The sequence below is a fragment of the Nicotiana tabacum genome, chromosome 18 (genome assembly GCF_000715075.1).
Source record: "Nicotiana tabacum cultivar K326 chromosome 18, ASM71507v2, whole genome shotgun sequence".
Lineage (NCBI taxonomy): Eukaryota > Viridiplantae > Streptophyta > Magnoliopsida > Solanales > Solanaceae > Nicotiana > Nicotiana tabacum.
The window spans coordinates 123,316,378-123,334,060 of NC_134097.1; the positions used below are offsets into that span (position 1 = coordinate 123,316,378).

General features: G+C 37.6%; 1 protein-coding gene across 2 annotated transcripts; it reads right to left on the reverse strand.

The window, feature by feature from the left end:
* Positions 1-2,175: 2,175 nt before the first annotated feature.
* On the reverse strand, positions 2,176-6,250 carry LOC107805003 (uncharacterized). 2 transcript variants are annotated; one of them, XM_016628975.2, is made up of 4 exons: positions 6,091-6,250; positions 5,510-5,639; positions 2,582-2,702; positions 2,176-2,494 (listed from the first exon to the last, which is right to left on the reverse strand). In XM_016628975.2, the coding sequence occupies exons 2-4, from the start codon at positions 5,634-5,636 to the stop codon at positions 2,359-2,361; spliced, it is 384 nt and encodes a 127-aa protein (XP_016484461.1). In that variant the 5' UTR covers positions 5,637-5,639; positions 6,091-6,250; the 3' UTR covers positions 2,176-2,358. The 2 variants fall into 2 exon arrangements, with proteins under 2 accessions (XP_016484461.1, XP_016484462.1); XM_016628976.2 differs by having other exon boundaries at positions 5,476-5,639.
* Positions 6,251-17,683: the final 11,433 nt, after the last annotated feature.

Sequence of the window (17,683 nt, forward strand, 5' to 3'; positions counted from 1 at the left end):
AACATCGCTAAAGCGTAGAAAAATTGAAGTTTACCAGTCGTCTTGTGGATTAAATAAAGTCAAAAAATTATTTTCTCGCTGCTCATTCGCCGGTGGTGACAAGTTTAAATCAAGGCAAGCTCTTTCATCAGGAATCTGTCTGGCAAAAACTGCTCCAGAATAACCACCCGATGACTGGGGGTTATCCCTACTATGCACACCCTCATTATTGGGAACGTCTTCAACCTTGACGTACATTTTCAATAATTTTATTACAATAAATTCACTGTATTCATCCGGAATCCGCAAAAAATCTCTAAGAGTTTCATCATCTTCGATGTTAAACTCAGAATAATAAGCAAATCCTCACGGAGTCACAGAATATGAAAATCTACCGGTTACTTTAAGGTTCACCGAACGTTTCCTCACACTCATTTTTTTACATAACAACGATACCAATTTATCATACTCCATTGTAAGCGGTAATTTAACATGACACTGTGGAGGTGAACTATGCCTCACAGAGTTATTCTCCATTACAACCTCACTCCCCTCCCCCAATATAATGAAACCTTTATTTTTGGCTCTTCAGACATTATAAAAAAATGCTTGATAACAAGAAGAGAAGTATGAACAGAAGTTTGAAGGAAAGTTTTGAATGGATTTTCATAAAATCCTAACGCCTTTAAATAAGGCAAGTCCTAGCTTGGGGTACGGAATTTTTTTATGTAAAACGCAGTATAATACCACGCTTTATGTATTTGAATTATTGTTATGTCAGTTATCCGCAGAACACTTATTGGTGGGCCCAAAAATGAAGTAAAACGCAGTATAATACTGTGCTTTAGTAAAACGCAGTATTATATTGCGTTTTACACAAAAAATAAATTATTTATGTCAGTTATCTGCAGAACACTTATTGGTGGGCCCAAAAATGAAGTAAAACACAGTATAATACTGCGCTTTAGTAAAACGTAGTATTATACTGCGTTTTACATTAAAAAATGAATTATTAACTAAAACGCAGTATTATACTATGTTTTCCTTTTAACGGCTACAAATTCCGTTAAACTAAAATGCAGTATAATACTGTGTTTTAGTTACAAAGGTAACTTTTTTTTTAGCTGTATAAAGGTATTTTGAGTCTAAAAATTCATTATTTTGGTTTCGGACTCCATTTTTTGGTTGTGTTGAACATTCTCTCCAATTTTCAATTGTTGATGCATTTCTCATCAACTTTTAATATTTTTTGGTTTGTTTCCTTCATAAATTGATTAATTTATAATTGCAATTAACTTCAACATTAGTAAGTTCACAAAAAGAGTAAAAGAATCTCATGTTTTCATTCTGCTTCTACTTACGATGTTCCTAGACAACATGGACATTACACTTTGCTTTTAATCTATAACGGATCGTTTGGTATGATGGATAAATAAAAATAATCTTAGAATAAAAATTTAGTATCGCCTTATTCCTTATTTGGTTACTAAATTTGGGATAAGTTATTTTAGCATTAAAAATAATAACAGGGTAACTTATAGACTAGAGAGTGGAATAATAACCCGAGGATAAAGCAGTAAAATTGTCAATCACAAGATTAATATAACATACCAAATATTCAATAAGAAATATTACTAAGATAACAAATCACAACATAAATAATTCAGTATAACTAATTTCAACATAACTAATTCCTGCATAACCAAACTACCCCTAACAATACTACAACAAATGTCGAGTATTGCTGCCAATTTAAATAGTTCAATCATCTTTGACTGTAATCGTCGGACTTTCATTGGCTATTCTCCTTTGCAAACATCAAGTGGCCAAATGAAAATAGAAAATTATTTATAATACCGGACCAGAAGTTAATTTTTTGGAGCTGATATATAATTTCTAAGACATGTTTGAAATGAAGAGTACAAATGCATTATATATAGTTAAACAGTTCAAAGGCATTTTTCTGTTGTCCCTGCAAGAAGCATATTACAGAAAGCTGTTTCTGAACGAAAAATTCACTGAAAAGGCAACAACACAACAATATGTGTGAAAGGATATTATAAACGGCTCGCTCTTTCCCTAAAAGAACATCATTTTTTTTATAACAGTAGTGTCCAGGCCAGCTAGGGCGCTCCTCGACTATCCCAAAAAGATTCATTCTCAAACATGCTAATGTCCTTCATCAATCCAGGCTGATTAAGAGGTAATATCGACATTGCAATAGGTTCTCTCCAGAAGACAAGAACATAATGAGAGTAACGCAGTTTCAACAGACGGTCATTATTTATCTCCTTTCACTAAATACAGAACATGGAAACAGAGAGAAAAAATCTTATCAACTTCAATTGCTAGCATACTAAATTCTAATTAAGCAAGATGTTATTTCTTAGAGTAAGTTTGATGATCAGGTCCAATATCACGCGATCCAGTGTTAATGTAAGGCCCACGAAAAGTCGCCTGGGGTGGTAATGGCTTTGATGAATCAATCACTGGAGTTGCCCCCGATGATCTTGACCTGAATTGAAACCATGATACCTTTCAATTTGGCAATACTTCGAGAGATTGCCTCTTTATTTGTAACTAGCAACAAAGTTTTACTTACGCCATGTAAAATGGAAAGGACAAGCCAGCAGCTGCAAAAGCTACCAAGCCTGTTGCAACAATGACATTGCGCTTGCGAGACATCAAGTGAGATAAAGCGGGATGTTTAAGTATCTGAATAACTGCGACATAAAAAAGATGAGGAATAAGCGAGAGCCAAAATAATTTTCCAGGAAATAAAAACCATTAAAGTTCAGTTACAAGTTACAACCTATAAAAAATCACAATGCAGCATCTTATTAGATTCTTCCTCAAAGCAACTACATAACTTTGAGGCAAAAGACTATTTTCCATAGAATTAAAAGAATTCATGTCTATACGAAACAGTTCAAAGGTCGCTCGAACAATATGCACACAGATTAAGAGACATCATAGATGGCATGAATAATAGGATTACGTTCAGGCACACCTGCAACATATCGTGCTTCTATATATAACAGTTCAAAGGTCACTCAAACAATATTCACACAGGTAAGAGACACCCAAGATGGCATGAATGATAAGATTACGTTCAGCAACACCTGCAGCATCTCATGCTGCTAAGTGATGCAGGGGATTGTACTACTAATGGCAACAATGATTTTATTCCCTAAACCGTTGGATTGTAATTAATTGACTATGATATTCAAAATCCTTATAAATATATCGAATTCAAGTTTTACAGCTCGGAAGGACGATTTTCAAATGCCATATCTACCGCTGATCAGAAGATAAGACGGAAAAATCCTTGGGTTGTACTCTTTTCACCTACAACTATGGGTACACACAGTAAAAGAAATAATGCTTCGACAAAGAAACGATTAGTAGATAATGTCTACATAATTTTCTCTATGTTATATTTTATGATTTATTGTACAAAATCAGAACACTGCCTTAAGAGTGCTGATTACAATTCTTTCATCACGTTTCACATCAATATTCATGCATTGAACCTTAATCTAGTACTGCATACTATGAATAGATTTTAAATCAAAGTGTGTACGATAAGATTTATGGTGACTGATTGTGATGAAAATATGTTACAGATCAGACAATTCAGACAATCAGCCAGATAACAATTCGCTAACAACTTGAGTTACCTAATATCACCCCTCAAGCAAAGGTCACTATCAGCTATTCTCTATATTGTCCTCACTGAATGGTCAAGTTATGCCAAGTTCATGATAATTTGATGGGATGCTACTCATTTGACAGGACATCATTGGTGGTCTGGGCGACCTTGGGCTGAATGGCATGAATGGTCACAGAGAATGGGCTGCTGCAGAATATATTCCCATGGGATATTTGGTATCGAGGAAGAACTGTGGCAAGAGTTTTTCAATGACTCACCCGAAATTTTGGCTCTTTACATCTCTTATACTGTATGCTTTGAGAACTCACTACCTTACACTGAGACAATTACAGGTTATATAGCCATATTGAATACTCCCATCTATTTTCACAGAAGTACAGGCAATTAATACAGAGCAAATAGCATAACATTCCCGAAATTCCATTAGCCTTCAAGCTAAATTTTAAATAGTACAAGAAAAAGCTTGAACTATTCATTATGACGCCTGATTAATAAATTTTAGTTGCTTCATACATCTTATATGATGCGCTTACTACTGATGTGTTCAACAAGCAAATTTATACTATTGAAGCGTTTTTCATCCAAGGGAAACCTCTTTCAACCAAGTTAATTAGATCATTCTCATCATGATTGAAAACCCTCAATTTAGGTTCCACTGCTGCAGATCTGTAATAGTACTGGAATGAAATGTGGGCAAGATCTAGAAAGGACCTGCGGATCTCTAAATTGGTGGGTGAAACTAACTTTCACGATATTGACAAAACTTCACCTGACTACTGGTTGAAGTCAAGAGAAAGACCTTTGGAAATGCGTTCATTCATGAGTTTAGTAGCTTAAAAGACAATACAAAGAAAACAGAACAGAGAAGAAGAGCTCAAAAAATTCTGTATCCACTTAAGAAAGTGAAGCAATTCGCAGTAATCAGCATATTTTCAGAAAAAACGGCACATGAACGAAGTGCAATTGACCTTGCTATTGGTTGAGAATGGCATCACAATCTTTTCATTTACAAATAATAAACCTCAAATAGGTGTGAGAGGCCAAAAAAGAATAGGCGAGAGGTGATTAGGCAGGACATGGCGCATTTTTAGCTGACTGAGAATACGACCCTTGATAGGAGGTTGTGGAGATTGATGATTAGGGTAGACGATTAGTAGTAGTAGAGCGTACTTTCCTTCCATTACAGTAGCTGTAGTATTACTCTTGTTTTGTCTTTTTCTTGGATTTCTAGTATTATCTGGCATTGCTTATGCTTCAGTTAGTTACTATTTAGCTGTTGCTACTATTTCTTTTCCTATGACTCTCTACTGTCTTTATATGTTGATTTGCCTTACTGTTGTGACTGTGCTTGCCTGAGTCAAAGGTCTCTTGGAAACAGCCTTTCTACCTGCACAAGGTACACACTAACCTCCCCAAACCTCACATGTGAGAATATACTGGGTATGTTATTGATAATAGACCTCAAATGATAATTATGCTCGGAGAAGGAATGCAATAATGAAAAGGCCTTTTGATGAGAAAGAGGTGGAGAACACAATAAAGAATTGTTCTGGAGATAACGCCCCTTGACCGAATGGCCTTTCTTTTATAGCTTTTGGGAAGTAAAAGAAAAAGGATGTTATGGGTTGCATGGATCAATTTTATCAGTGTTGCACATTTGAGAATACCTTTTTTCTAGTCTCCTTCATTCTACAAAATACAGCAGCATAAAGTTGGTTGGTTAACAAAAGAGATATCTTCAGCATACAGTACAAGTTGTGGGCAGGGACTATGAAACTTTAAATTGAATTTTGAATTCCTTATCAAAAAGGGGAGTAGATTACTCTTTTGGCTTGATTTATGATGTAGAGACAATACCCTGAAAGCTATGTTGCTTGGGCTCTCCGAAAATATTGCAAGTGCGTGTCGGATCCTCCAAAAGCAGTGCATTTTTAAAGGATCCGACCCAGGTACGGCAGCATTTTGGAGAGTCAGCACAGAACATAGCCTGAAAGATAACTTTCACAAGTCAAAGGCGAAACCATGATTTGAAGTTTATGGGTACTAAACTTGTCATCGAACCCATAGCTCGTCTTAGTTACTATGGGCACGCAATTACATATTTTATTTAGTGGATTTCCGAACACAAATACAATCTATGCAAAAGTTACTGGAAGGTTAAAATGTCCCCAAAATACTGAACCTTCCAACAACATCAAATTATATTATAGTTACTCTTAAAACAAGAACAAATTTTTATTTGTTCATTTCAAACCTCATGGATATTCAAAAGTTAATGTAGTATCAAACTGAAAATTTAAAAGAATTAAAACCTAAAAACCTTTATTTTATCTAAGAATTCAAATGACAAATCAAAGAGTCATACAACCTAGTGAAGTTACAAAAAGCAAAACCTAGAATCTTAGGAGAGTAAATTAAACGAAAAATTAAAACATTACCAGGAAAAATGTATGGAACTGAAGCTTTTCTGCTTCGATGTTCTCTTCTCTATTGAGCAGCACCCGACCCGCTTGATGATTTAGGTGTTATTTGCTTGCTATTAGACCAAAAATTTTCCCCCTCGTTCTTTTAGCTATTTTTCCAATTTTATTCCACAAAACAGTAATTTTCTAGCAAAAGGAGAAAAAGAAAAATATACTGAATGAAATAGTAATCAATTAGTAATGAATAATGCATAAATTGGTATGCAAGAATTATTTAATATATTGTTTGATATATTACAAATTTTATATAATATATAGTTTGATGTATTACAAATTGTGCATAATATTTAGTTTGATATATTATAGACTAGTATACAATGCATAATTTAAAAATTATGTAGGTATATAACTTAAATAACTAACCACATGATACACCCTACGCTTCATTTTATATGGGTTTTTTTTTCGTTCAAAAAGAATGAGATAGATATTGAAAATATCTTTAACTATAAACTTCTCATTTTATTCAGGGTAATATACATTTATAATATAAATATCACAAATTCTAAGGATACTTTTTATGAGTGTTTTTATTAAAATTTAAATAATAAAATGAATTACAATATAATTAAAAATTCTATGTAATCTATTTCAACTAGCACTAGTATTAAGTACACGAAAGGGTGTCAAATGGGCGGGATAGACTGATTTTAGGCGGATCAAAATTGATTAAGCAAATAAATGGGTCGGGTCAAGATGCGTTAAAATTTATGTGTAGCCCAACCAGCCCAATTCTTACCAAACTTTAATTAATATGCATTATTTTCGTAAAAATTGCACAGGGGCGCCTTATTTGATTGCCCCCATTTAACTTATACCCATTTTTTTAAAATTTTTTAACTTGTACCCACTTTTAAACAACTTCAACCCCCTTTCTCCTCCTCATTCTCCTCCTTCTTCTTTCTTCTGCTGTTGTTGGTGCTGCTATGCAACTTCAGTCCATAGGATGATTGCCATAATTATGTTTATCAGATTATTTAAAAATAAATTATAAATAATTACGTAAGTTAGTAGACAATAATTTGTGAATATTTCCACGTACGTAAGTTAGTAGACAATGATAATTCTGTTCTTTTCACCTTTATTGTTTTCAAAATTTATGATTTAGATACTGTTGGCAACCTGATTATTTATCTAGTATGTTAGAAAGTTTTTTCAAAAACTTCAGCTTATATAGTGCTGAAGTTTTTACAAATGAACTAAATAACTTCAGCATCTTCTGCTGAAGTTTTTGAAAAAGCTTTATGACAAAACTAATGAATCCAGGACAAAAAAACTTCAGCTTTTAGTGATGAAGTTTTTACAAATGAACTAAATAACTTCAGCATCTTCTGCTGAAGTTTTTGAAAAAGCTTATCCAGGACAAAAAACTTCAGCTTATTTAGTGCTGAAGTTTTTATAAATAAACTAAATAACTTCAGCATCTTCTACTGAAGTTTTTGAAAAAGCTTAATGACAAAACTAATGAATCCAGGACAAAAAAACTTCAGCTTATTTAGTGCATTTACAAACAAAAGCTTCAGCAAATAGAGAACAAAACTTCAGCTACTATGCTTAAGTTCAACAATTACAAACAAAAATTTCAGCAAATAGAGAACAAAACTTCAGCTACTATGCTTAAGTTCAGCAATTACAAACAAAAACTTTAGCACACTTGGTTCAGCACACTTGCTACTTCAGGCACATCTACTAGAATGCTGAAGTTTTGCGTGATTGCCTTTGCTACTTCGGCCACGTATGCTGAAGTTATGAGAAAAAGTGGGTACGCTTGCAATTTTTTTGCAAAGCGGGCACAAGTTAAAATGTGACCCAAAAAGCTGGTATAGATGCAAATGCCCCATTATTTTCTTATGAATTGTATATTTACTAAATAAGACTTTTTTTCTTTTGTTATGGTTATATATAACATATCAAATAAAAAAATTCTTTCTAAGATATTTTTGGCAAAGTTACTCATGGATCAATTTGGGCTAAAAACCAACCAAACTTAAATTGGGTTGAGATGGGTGGGTCAAGATAGTTTGAATTCAATAAATGGGCAGGCAAATAATCAGCCCAGCTTTGGGCAGGTCATGTGGGCTTGGGCCAAATTTGGCAGCCCTAAGTATAGGATTAGATAACAATAATCTCAAGCTCTCTATATATAATTTGTTTCACAGTAACAAGTTTCATACAACCACTAAATCTTAACTAATTAGCAATATTAAGTATGAAGATTACCAAAGCAATGATTATAGTCATCTTCTTCCTTATTTTCTCTGTATGCTCTAGTTTAGGTGAATCTTCATTTGAAGATTCCCCTTCACTGAAAGTGAAAGGAATTGATGTTCTAACTCAAGATAAAATTAGCCGCTCTTTTCGCCTAACGATGCCTCAAAGGAAAGACTCAAAATGTGATGTATGATGATGGCCAGTGCGTTGTAAATCTCAATTTAATGTTAAAAATCCTTAGTGAAATAGTTAAGTATCTCAATTTATGCTTATTTAATTTGATGGAAATCTAATTGATAAAATCAGTTGTTCTCTTTGTGTCACTAATCTTTTATGTTTATATACCTTTTAGCATCTCTAACTCTTTTTATACTTTTGATGACTTTTCGTTAAGTCTTTGTTTGATTGATCTAACCTTTAGTACTGTAAAATGAAATCGAATATCTAAATTAAAGGGACTTAATTATCAGATTAAACATAACTATTGGAAACAACCTCTTGATCTTCGCAAGGTACGAGTAAGATCTATGTATACACTACCACATCAGACCTCACTTGTAGGATTACACTAGATTTATTGTTGTTGTCGTAAATTAAAGTGACTTAACTAGTGTTCCTTCCATTTTATTTTATGTGGTATTATATCTATATTACTACCTTCGTCTTAATTTATGTAGTAATGTCTGGCTGGATACGAAGTTTTAAAAAGAAAAACTTTTAAAACTTATGGTCTAAATTAGTTTTTATATATTTGTATTGCTATAAATTATCTCATCAAGGATAAGACAAAAAGTTTAAAATTAGTTGGTTCTAAAAAAGACAATTTTTTCTTTGGAATAAACGAACTAAAAAAGTCTAACATACAAATTGGGATGGAAGGAGCAGTTCATTCCGAAAAAAATGTACTCCCTTCGTTTCAAATTATCTGTCATGTTTCTCTTTTATACGTTCATTAAGAAAACCTTAATTAGGAGGGAATTTTGAATATTTTACCGTTATTTATGTCTTAAGACATGATCTCTCTTTATTGAATATTTACCTACTTTTTTCGTCTCTATCTTCAAAAATAATCTATATTATATTAAACGGAAAAGGGTTAGAAATATCCCTCTACTATTCGAAAATGTTAATTTAGATCCTCTGTCATACTATTAGTCCACTAAAGTCCCCGACGTCATAGAATTGGTGTAAAAATACCCCTCTACCGTTAGAATCCTCCACCATGGAAACATTATCCCATGTGGCCTGCCATATCACTGAGGTGGATGCCACATGACATGCCACCTCACTGCACCTATTCCATTTTACCCCTCTCTATTTCCATTTTACCCCTCTTTATTTCTTCTTCTTCTTCTTCTTCTTCTTCTTCTTCTTCTTCTTCTTCTTCTTCTTCTTCTTCTTCCACCACCACCACCTCCCTAAAAAAAACCCACATAATTCGCATTTCTTCCCCAAGTTCTCATTAAAGGTGTGGTGGCCCGAGTATATAAGATAGATATATGTATATGTGATGACCCGATAGGTCATCTATAGTTTTAAACCCTAATTCTATGTTTCGAAGCCTCTAATAGATTCTTTAAACCTTCCTCGATTTGCATGCGCAATTTGGGTATTTTTTCGGAAAGCTTTTATGTTAAAAGTTGATAAAATATGAAATTTTGCCTTAAAAATCTATTTGAGTTGATTTCGATCAATATTTTAAGCAAACGGATCCGGATCCATATTTTGACGGTCCCGGTGGGTTCGTATCGTGATTTGGGACCTAGGCGTATGCCCGAAATCGAATTCGGAGGTCCCTAGCTCGAGTTATCGTTTTTGTCGAAAATTGAAAGTTTAAAGGTTTAATGAATTCAAAGATTTTACCAATGCTTGAAAGTTTATAGGTCCATTACTATATTTATGATTTGTCTGTCAAATTTGGTAAAAAACGGAGTTAGTTTGACATGATTCTAACGTCCAGTTGTTATAATAGAAGTTCTATAGTTTTCTTGAAAATTTCATTTGATTTGGTGTCTGATTCATAGTTCTAGGCATTATTTTGGTGTTTTGATCTCGTAAGCGAGTTCGTATGAGGTTTTTGAACTTGTGTCCATATTTGGTTTGGAGCCCCGAGGGCTCAGGTGAGTTTCAGATAGGTTACGGATGATTTATACTTAGAAAAATCTGGTTTTTAGGACTTTTACTGGTTTCAGATATAATGTACTTCGCAATCGCGAAGCCATTACCGCGACCGCGAAGGGGAACTGGGCAGGGGAGGATTTTACTTTATGCGAACGCGAATGATTGTACGCGAACACAAAGTGGAGGGAGGATGTCCTTCGTGAACGCGGACAGTGTACTGTGAATGGGTAGCTTTGTGGATATGGAGGAGGGGAACTAACCTATTCTCTTCGCGATCACGACACAAGGCTCGTGAATGCGTAGGCTGGTGGGTGTAAGCCTTCGCGAACGCGAAGGGTATCTCGCGAACACGTAGGCTATTTGAGCCGCTGCTTCGCGAATGCGTCAGGCCCTTTGTGAACGCGAAGAAGGCCTGACATCCAGTGATTAAAAATAGACCAAAAACGGGATTCTTCCATTTTTTTCATAAACTCTCCATTAGAGCTCGGCCTAGAGGCGATTTTGAAGTGAAAACTCAACATCAATGCATAGGTTTGTACACTTTAACTCATTTTCTTTCATTTTTAACATCACCCATTAATTTCTAGCCCTAATCTTTGTTCTTCCACCGTAGAAACTGGGGATTTAAGAAGAATTTGTGTTTTTTTTGCAAATTAGGGATTTAGACCTCAAATTGAGGTCGGATTTCGAAACTAATTATATAATCGGGCTCGGGGGTGAATGGGTAAATAGATTTTGGTCCGAACCTCGGGTTTTGACCAAGCGAGTCCAGGGCGATTTTTGACTTTTTGGGAGAAAGTGAGGAAATCCTAAATTTATGCATTGTAATTGATTCCTTTAGCAATATTTGACATTATTGAGTCAATTGCAGTTAGATACGAGTGGTTTGGAGGCGGATTCTAGGGGAAAGGCTCCGGTAGAGGTTTGAGTCGACTTTTGGAGCGAGCTAAGTGTCGTGGTTAACCTTGACTTAAGGAATTAGGACTTGTTTGCCTATTTTCTACTTGTTTAAATGTTGGATACAACGTATATGTGAGGTGACGAGTACTTATGTGTTGTTCTTGGGTTAAAACATGCATGTGAGACTTGTTTCTTGTAATTTGTTGCTTTCTTTTATCATGATATCCATGCTTAGACTAGTTAACTACTAAATTGATAGTTCTTTCCGCATTTATGGGCTATCTGTGATAATTGAGTATTGTTTTGGTAGTTGAGGTTGGTATTGTGGAACCATTGTTGACGTAAGGTTTATTCTTATTTAATTCTATCTCCCTGTTGTTATATGTTCATTGTTACATGGTAAGAGAGAGCGTTAAAGCATGAAGGGTGATGTCGTGCCATATTTATCATGTTATTGAGAGATTAAGAGTAAAAGCACGAAAGGTGATGTCGTGCCATTATTACTATCTCATGGTGAGGCTGAGAGTAAAATCACGAAGGGTGATGCCGTGCAGTTTTATTCATTATGTTTGTTCATTTTGTTGGTTAAGGGTTTATGGACTGTTTCTTATTATCATTCCCTACTGTGGTTACCGTATCTTGTACCCCTTTCGCATGTCTCTTCCCAATAGTACTTGTTATTCTTTATTTGTTGTTATGTTGTACGTATATCTCCATTTGTACATGTTTATTTATGTGGGTATCCTGTCATAGCCTCATCACTACCTCGTCGAGGTTAGGCTCGACACTTACAGAGTATATTGGACCGGTTGTACTCATGCTACACTCTGCACTTCTTATGCAGATTTTGGTACTGGTCCCAACTGTTCGTAAGGCGTATCAGCTCGGATTAGCATTTGGAGACTCGAGGTAGATCTGCTGGAGTCCGCAGACCTTGAAGTCCCCTTTCTCCTTCCTTATTTCACTATTCATTTTATTCGAGACAGTTGTATTTATTTCAGACTTTATATGTAGAACCTCTAGAAGCTTGTATACTTGTGACTCCAGATCCGGGTTGTACTAGATATCAAATGTTTATGCTATTTCGTACCTCATTTTAGCTTTATTTCTATTTAATCGGTCAAAATTGTTCGAAGTGGTTAAATTTGGCAAAGATTACTCTAACGTTGGCTTGCCTAGAAAGTGAAATGTTAGACGCCATCACGATCCCGAAGGTAGAAATTTTGGATCGTGACACGTTGGTATTAGAGCACTAGGTTGCCTAGGTCTCACAGTCACGAACATGTTTAGTAGAGTCTGGAGGATCCGTATGGAGGCGTCTGTACTTATATTCCAGAGGCTATGGAGTTTAGGAACAAATTTCACTTTTATTCTTCTCTGTCGTGCGATTTATTCTATCATTGTTGATTGAACTCTTCTATTCTTGTCCTCCCGCAGATGGTGAGAACACGTACTGCATCTTCAGCTAGACAGCAGCCGGAGCCCCCAGTGGCAGCTCCTACTAGGGGCAGAGGATGAGGCCGAGGTCGTACCAGAGAACGAGGTCACGCCAGAGGACGAGGCAGAGGCAGAGCTCAGCCTACAGCTCGAGCACCACCACCAGCAGTGGAGCCTCAGGTAGATTTTGATGAGGAGGTTACAGTTCAGACTAGGGCTGCTTATCGGGCGGATCGGACAGTTATTTATGTTTAACAGTTTGGCTTATCGGTTATCGGCTTTTATATGTATTAATCCACTAGCCACCTGATAAGATATCGGGCGGATTGGTATCGATTTAGCTATTATCGGATAGTTATCGGGCGGTTTATCGACCTATTTGAACCTGTATTATAGAGGCCTATTTTGGCACAACGGGATATATTAAACTTTTTCAAAATACAACTGATACAGCTAGCAGATGTTATTTAAATGTTTTCAACATATTGATAGTATCACAAGACACAACCAATAATGGACAAACATAATTGAACCTTGACACACTGAGGAGTTGTATAAACCTGAATGATATCAAACCAAAGACTAGCATTGTACACAAACATGATGACAATACATGAACTGCAGAAGAAACAAGCAAAGAATTAGAAGGCGAGAACGAAAAAAATGTAGGTCCAGGAGCAATCATAGCATCTGGATTGGGTGGGCTGGGGCTAGAACGAATTAAGGGTAGTGGATAATTTAGATTTTAGGGTTTCTAATAGTGGATAAGTGGAAGGGATATATAATATACATATGGATAAAAATATATAAATATAAAAATTCTTAACAAGTTACGATTTATCCGATAAGAAAATTGAATAATCCGTCCCCAACCGATAAGCGATTAATAATGAAATTTCAATTCGTTCCCCACCCGTTAATCCAATAACTGGATACCAATAAGCCAATTAGCCACTTTTGCGGTTCGGTTTTCAGTATTGGTTTTGAACACCCCTAGTTTAGATTGTACTTGTTGGACCAGCTCAGGTCCCAGAGGAATTCATCGCCACCCTAGTGCTTCAGGATGCTCTAGTCCGTTTGGTGGGCCTTATGGAGAGTGTGGCCTAGGCTGGTACATTTCCTATGGCACAAACTGTCTCTCAAGCTGGGGGAGGAGCACAGACTCCCACTATTCACACTCTGGAGCAGATGGCTAGCTCCCTAGTATCAGACTCCAGCATCCCTACCAGTTGGGGTAGTTCAGCTGGTTATTGCGGCACAGGCCGGTGATAGGCCCGCCATGTCTTCTGAGAGCTTATTGAGATTGGACAAGTTTACCAAGATCTTCCCAGTTCACTTTAATGGTACACATTCTGAGGAACCACATGATTATCTTAACCACTGTCATGAGGCGCTGTAGAACATGGGGATAGTTGAGACCAATGGAGTTGATTTTGGTATGTTTTAGATGACGAGTTCTACTAAGAGATAGTGGAAGGATTATGTATCGACCAGACCAGAGAAGTTCCTCCCTATCACATTGAGAGGATTACCGCAGGCAGTTCGAGCGGCTCCAGCTAGGCAGTATGACTGTTACTCAGTACGAGACCCGTTTTGTGGATCTAGCCCGTCATGTTATTCTTCTGCTTCCTACCGAGAGAGAGAGAGAGAGAGAGAGAGAGAGAGAGAGAGAGAGAGAGAGAGAGAGAGAGAGAGAGAGAGAGAGAGAGAGAGAGAGAGAGAGAGATGGAATCACTCACCTTATCATGCTACAGATGGCCAAGGAAACTAGGGGTGAAATTTCTTTTCAAGCGACTGCTAACATCGCCAGGCGGATCGAGGTGGTTCTTGCACAGGAGAAAGGGTAAGGGTATGATAAGAGGTCTCGCCATTCCGGTGGTCTCAGTGGTGCCTCATCTGGAGTCAGGGGTACTTTTGGTAGAGGCCATCCTCCCAAGCCATTTCATTCAATGTTCCAGGCATCCTACAATGCTTCAAGTGGTCACGGCCCTCATATGTCTCATTTTGACTAGTTAGCCTACAGTGCACCATAAGCTCTTATTAGTGCACCTCTACTCCGGAGTTTTTAGAGTGGTTACTTAGGTCCACAAGGTCAGTTTCAGAGTCAGCAGTCACAACATCCGAGGTCCTGTTATGTTTGTGGTGACCCGAGGCACATTGCTAGATTTTGCCCTCGGGCACCGGGCGGCTCACAACAGAAAGGTTCTCGTGCCATGGTCCCGATACTAGGTGTTTCATCGCCTGCTTAGTCAGTCAGAGGTAGGGGTCAAATAGCTAGATGTGGAGGTCAGCCCGTTAGAGGTGGAGGCCAGCTAATTAGAGGCCGTCCCAGGGATGTGGTTCAAAGTGGTAGGGGTCAGGCCCGATGCAATGCTTTCCCAGCCAGCCCTGAGGCCGAGTCATTTGACGTTGTTATCACAGGTATTGTTTAAGTTTTCCATAGGGATGTTTCAGTTCTATTTGATCCGGGATCTACTTATTCCTACATGTCATCATATTTTGCTTCATATCTGGTTGTGCCTCATGATTCTTTGAGTGCTCCTATGTATGTGTCCACACATGTGGGAGATTCTATTGTAGTAGATCGTGTCTATTGTTCGTATGTAGTTACCATTAGGAGTCTCGAGACTAGCGTAGATCTCCTACTTCTCGATAGGGTTGATTTTGATGTCATCTTGGGCATGGATTGGCTATCACCTTATCATGCTATATTAGATTGTCATGCCAAGATGGTGACCTTAGCCTTACCGGGGTTTCCTCGATTAGAGTGAAGGGGGGACTCCTGGCCATTCTACCAGTAGGGTTATCTCTTATGTGAAGGCTCGGCATATGGTCGAGAAGGGGTGTCTAGCTTATTTGGCTTATGTCCGTGATTCTAGTGCAAAGGTTCCTTCCATGGATTCAGTACCAGTTGTTCGTGAGTTTCCATAGGTGTTTCCTACAGATCTACCGGGGATGCCACCCGATAGAGATATTGAATTCTGTATTGATTTGGCTCTAAGCACTTAGCCCATTTCTACTCCACCATATACCGTATGGCCCTACCAAAGTTGAAAGAATTGAAGGAGCAGTTGCAAGATTTACTTGATAAGGTCTTCATTATACCTAGTTTCTCACCATGGGGTACACTTGTGTTGTTCGTGAAGAGGAAGGATGGATCGATGTGGATGTGCATAGATTACCAGCAGTTAAACAAAGTCACCATCAAGAACAAGTATCCATTGCTAAGGATTGATGACTTATTTGATCAGCTTGAGGGTGCCAAGAAGTTTTCGAATGTTGATTTGAGGTCTGACTACCATCAGTTGAAGATTAGGGCATCTGATATCCCTAAGATAGCTTTTCGGACTCGGTATGAGCATTATGAGTTTCTAGTGATGTCATTTGGGCTGATAAATACCCCAGCAACATTTATGGATTTGATGAACCGGGTGTTCAAGCCCTATTTGGATTCCTTTGTGATGGTGTTTATTGATGATATATTGATCTACTCCCACAGTTTGGAGGAGCACGAGCAGTATCTACGGATTATACTTCAGACTCTAAGAGACAACCAATTATATGTCAAATTTTTGAAGTGCGAGTTTTGGTTCAACTCGGTCACTTTCTTAGGGCACGTCGTATCGGCAGAGGGCATTCAGGTGGACCCTAAGAAGATTGAGGTAGTTCAGAACTGACCTAAACCCACTGCAGCTATGGAGATATGGAGTTTCTTAGGTTTGGTGGGTTATTACTATCGGTTTGTGGAGGGATTCTCATGTATAGCAGCCTCATTGACTAGGTTGACCCAGAAGGGTGCCCTGTTTAGATGATCAGACGAGTATGGGGCAAGCTTTCAGAAGCTCAAGACTACTTTGACTGCGACATCGTTGTTGATGTTGCCCATAGGTTCAAGATCTTATACGGTGTATTGTGGTGCATCTCGTGTTGGGCTCGGAGCAGTATTGATGCAGGATGGCAGGCTGATTGCATATGTGTCCCGGCAGTTGAAGGTCGATGAGAAGAATTACCCTATTCACGATCCAGAGCTGACAGCCATTGTTCACGCGCTGAAGATTTGAAGGCATTATCTTTATGGTGTGCGGTGCGAGGTTCTCGCGGATCATCGGAGTCTACAGTATTTGTTCAAACAAAAGGATCTCAATTTGAGGCAGAACAGGTGGTTGGAGCTATTGAAAGACTATGTTATCACTATTTTGTATCATCCCGAAAGGCCAATGTAGTGGCTGATGCCTTGAATAGAAAGGCAGCGAGTATGGGCAACCTTGCGTACATTCCAGTCACTGAGAGGCCTCTTGCATTAGATGTTCAGGCTTTGGCCAATCAGTTCATGAGGTTGGATATTTCAGAGCCTAATCATGTTCTAGCTTGTACAATCACTCGATCTTCTTTGTTTGAGCGCATCAGAGAGTGGCAGTATGATGACCCTCATTTGCTTGTCCTTAGGGACACAGTCCGGCATGGTGGTGCCAGGCAGGTTATGATGGAGTTTTTAGAATGCAGGGTCATATTTGTGTGCCCAATATAGATGGGCTTCATGAGTTGATTCTTGAGAAGGCCCACATTTTCGTGTATTCTATTCATCCAGGTGCCGCCAATATGTATCAGCACTTGCAGCAGTATGATTGGTAGAGGAGGATGAAGAAGGATATAGTGGTATATGTAGCTCGGTGTCTAAATTGTCAGCAAGTAAAGTATGAGCATAGAGGCCTGGTGGTTTACTTCAGAAGTTAGAGATTCCTGAGTGGAAGTGGGAGCGTATCACTATGGATTTGGTTGTTGGACTCCCACGAACTCAGGAAGTTCGATGCGGTGTGGGTCATTGTGGACAGGCTGACCAAGTCAACGCATTTCATTCCTATGGTAGTTACCTATTCTT

Excerpts from the sequence above, each read along its gene's own strand:
- LOC107805003 (XM_016628975.2), bottom strand. The coding sequence starts at position 5,636 with ATGTTCTGTGCTGACTCTCCAAAATGCTGCCGTACCTGGGTCGGATCC. Across the intron at positions 2,703-5,509 it reads CAAGCAACATAGCTTTCAGG|TTATTCAGATACTTAAACAT; the intron begins GTATTGTCTCTA and ends TTTATGTCGCAG. Across the intron at positions 2,495-2,581 it reads TCCTTTCCATTTTACATGGC|GTCAAGATCATCGGGGGCAA; the intron begins GTAAGTAAAACT and ends GTTTCAATTCAG.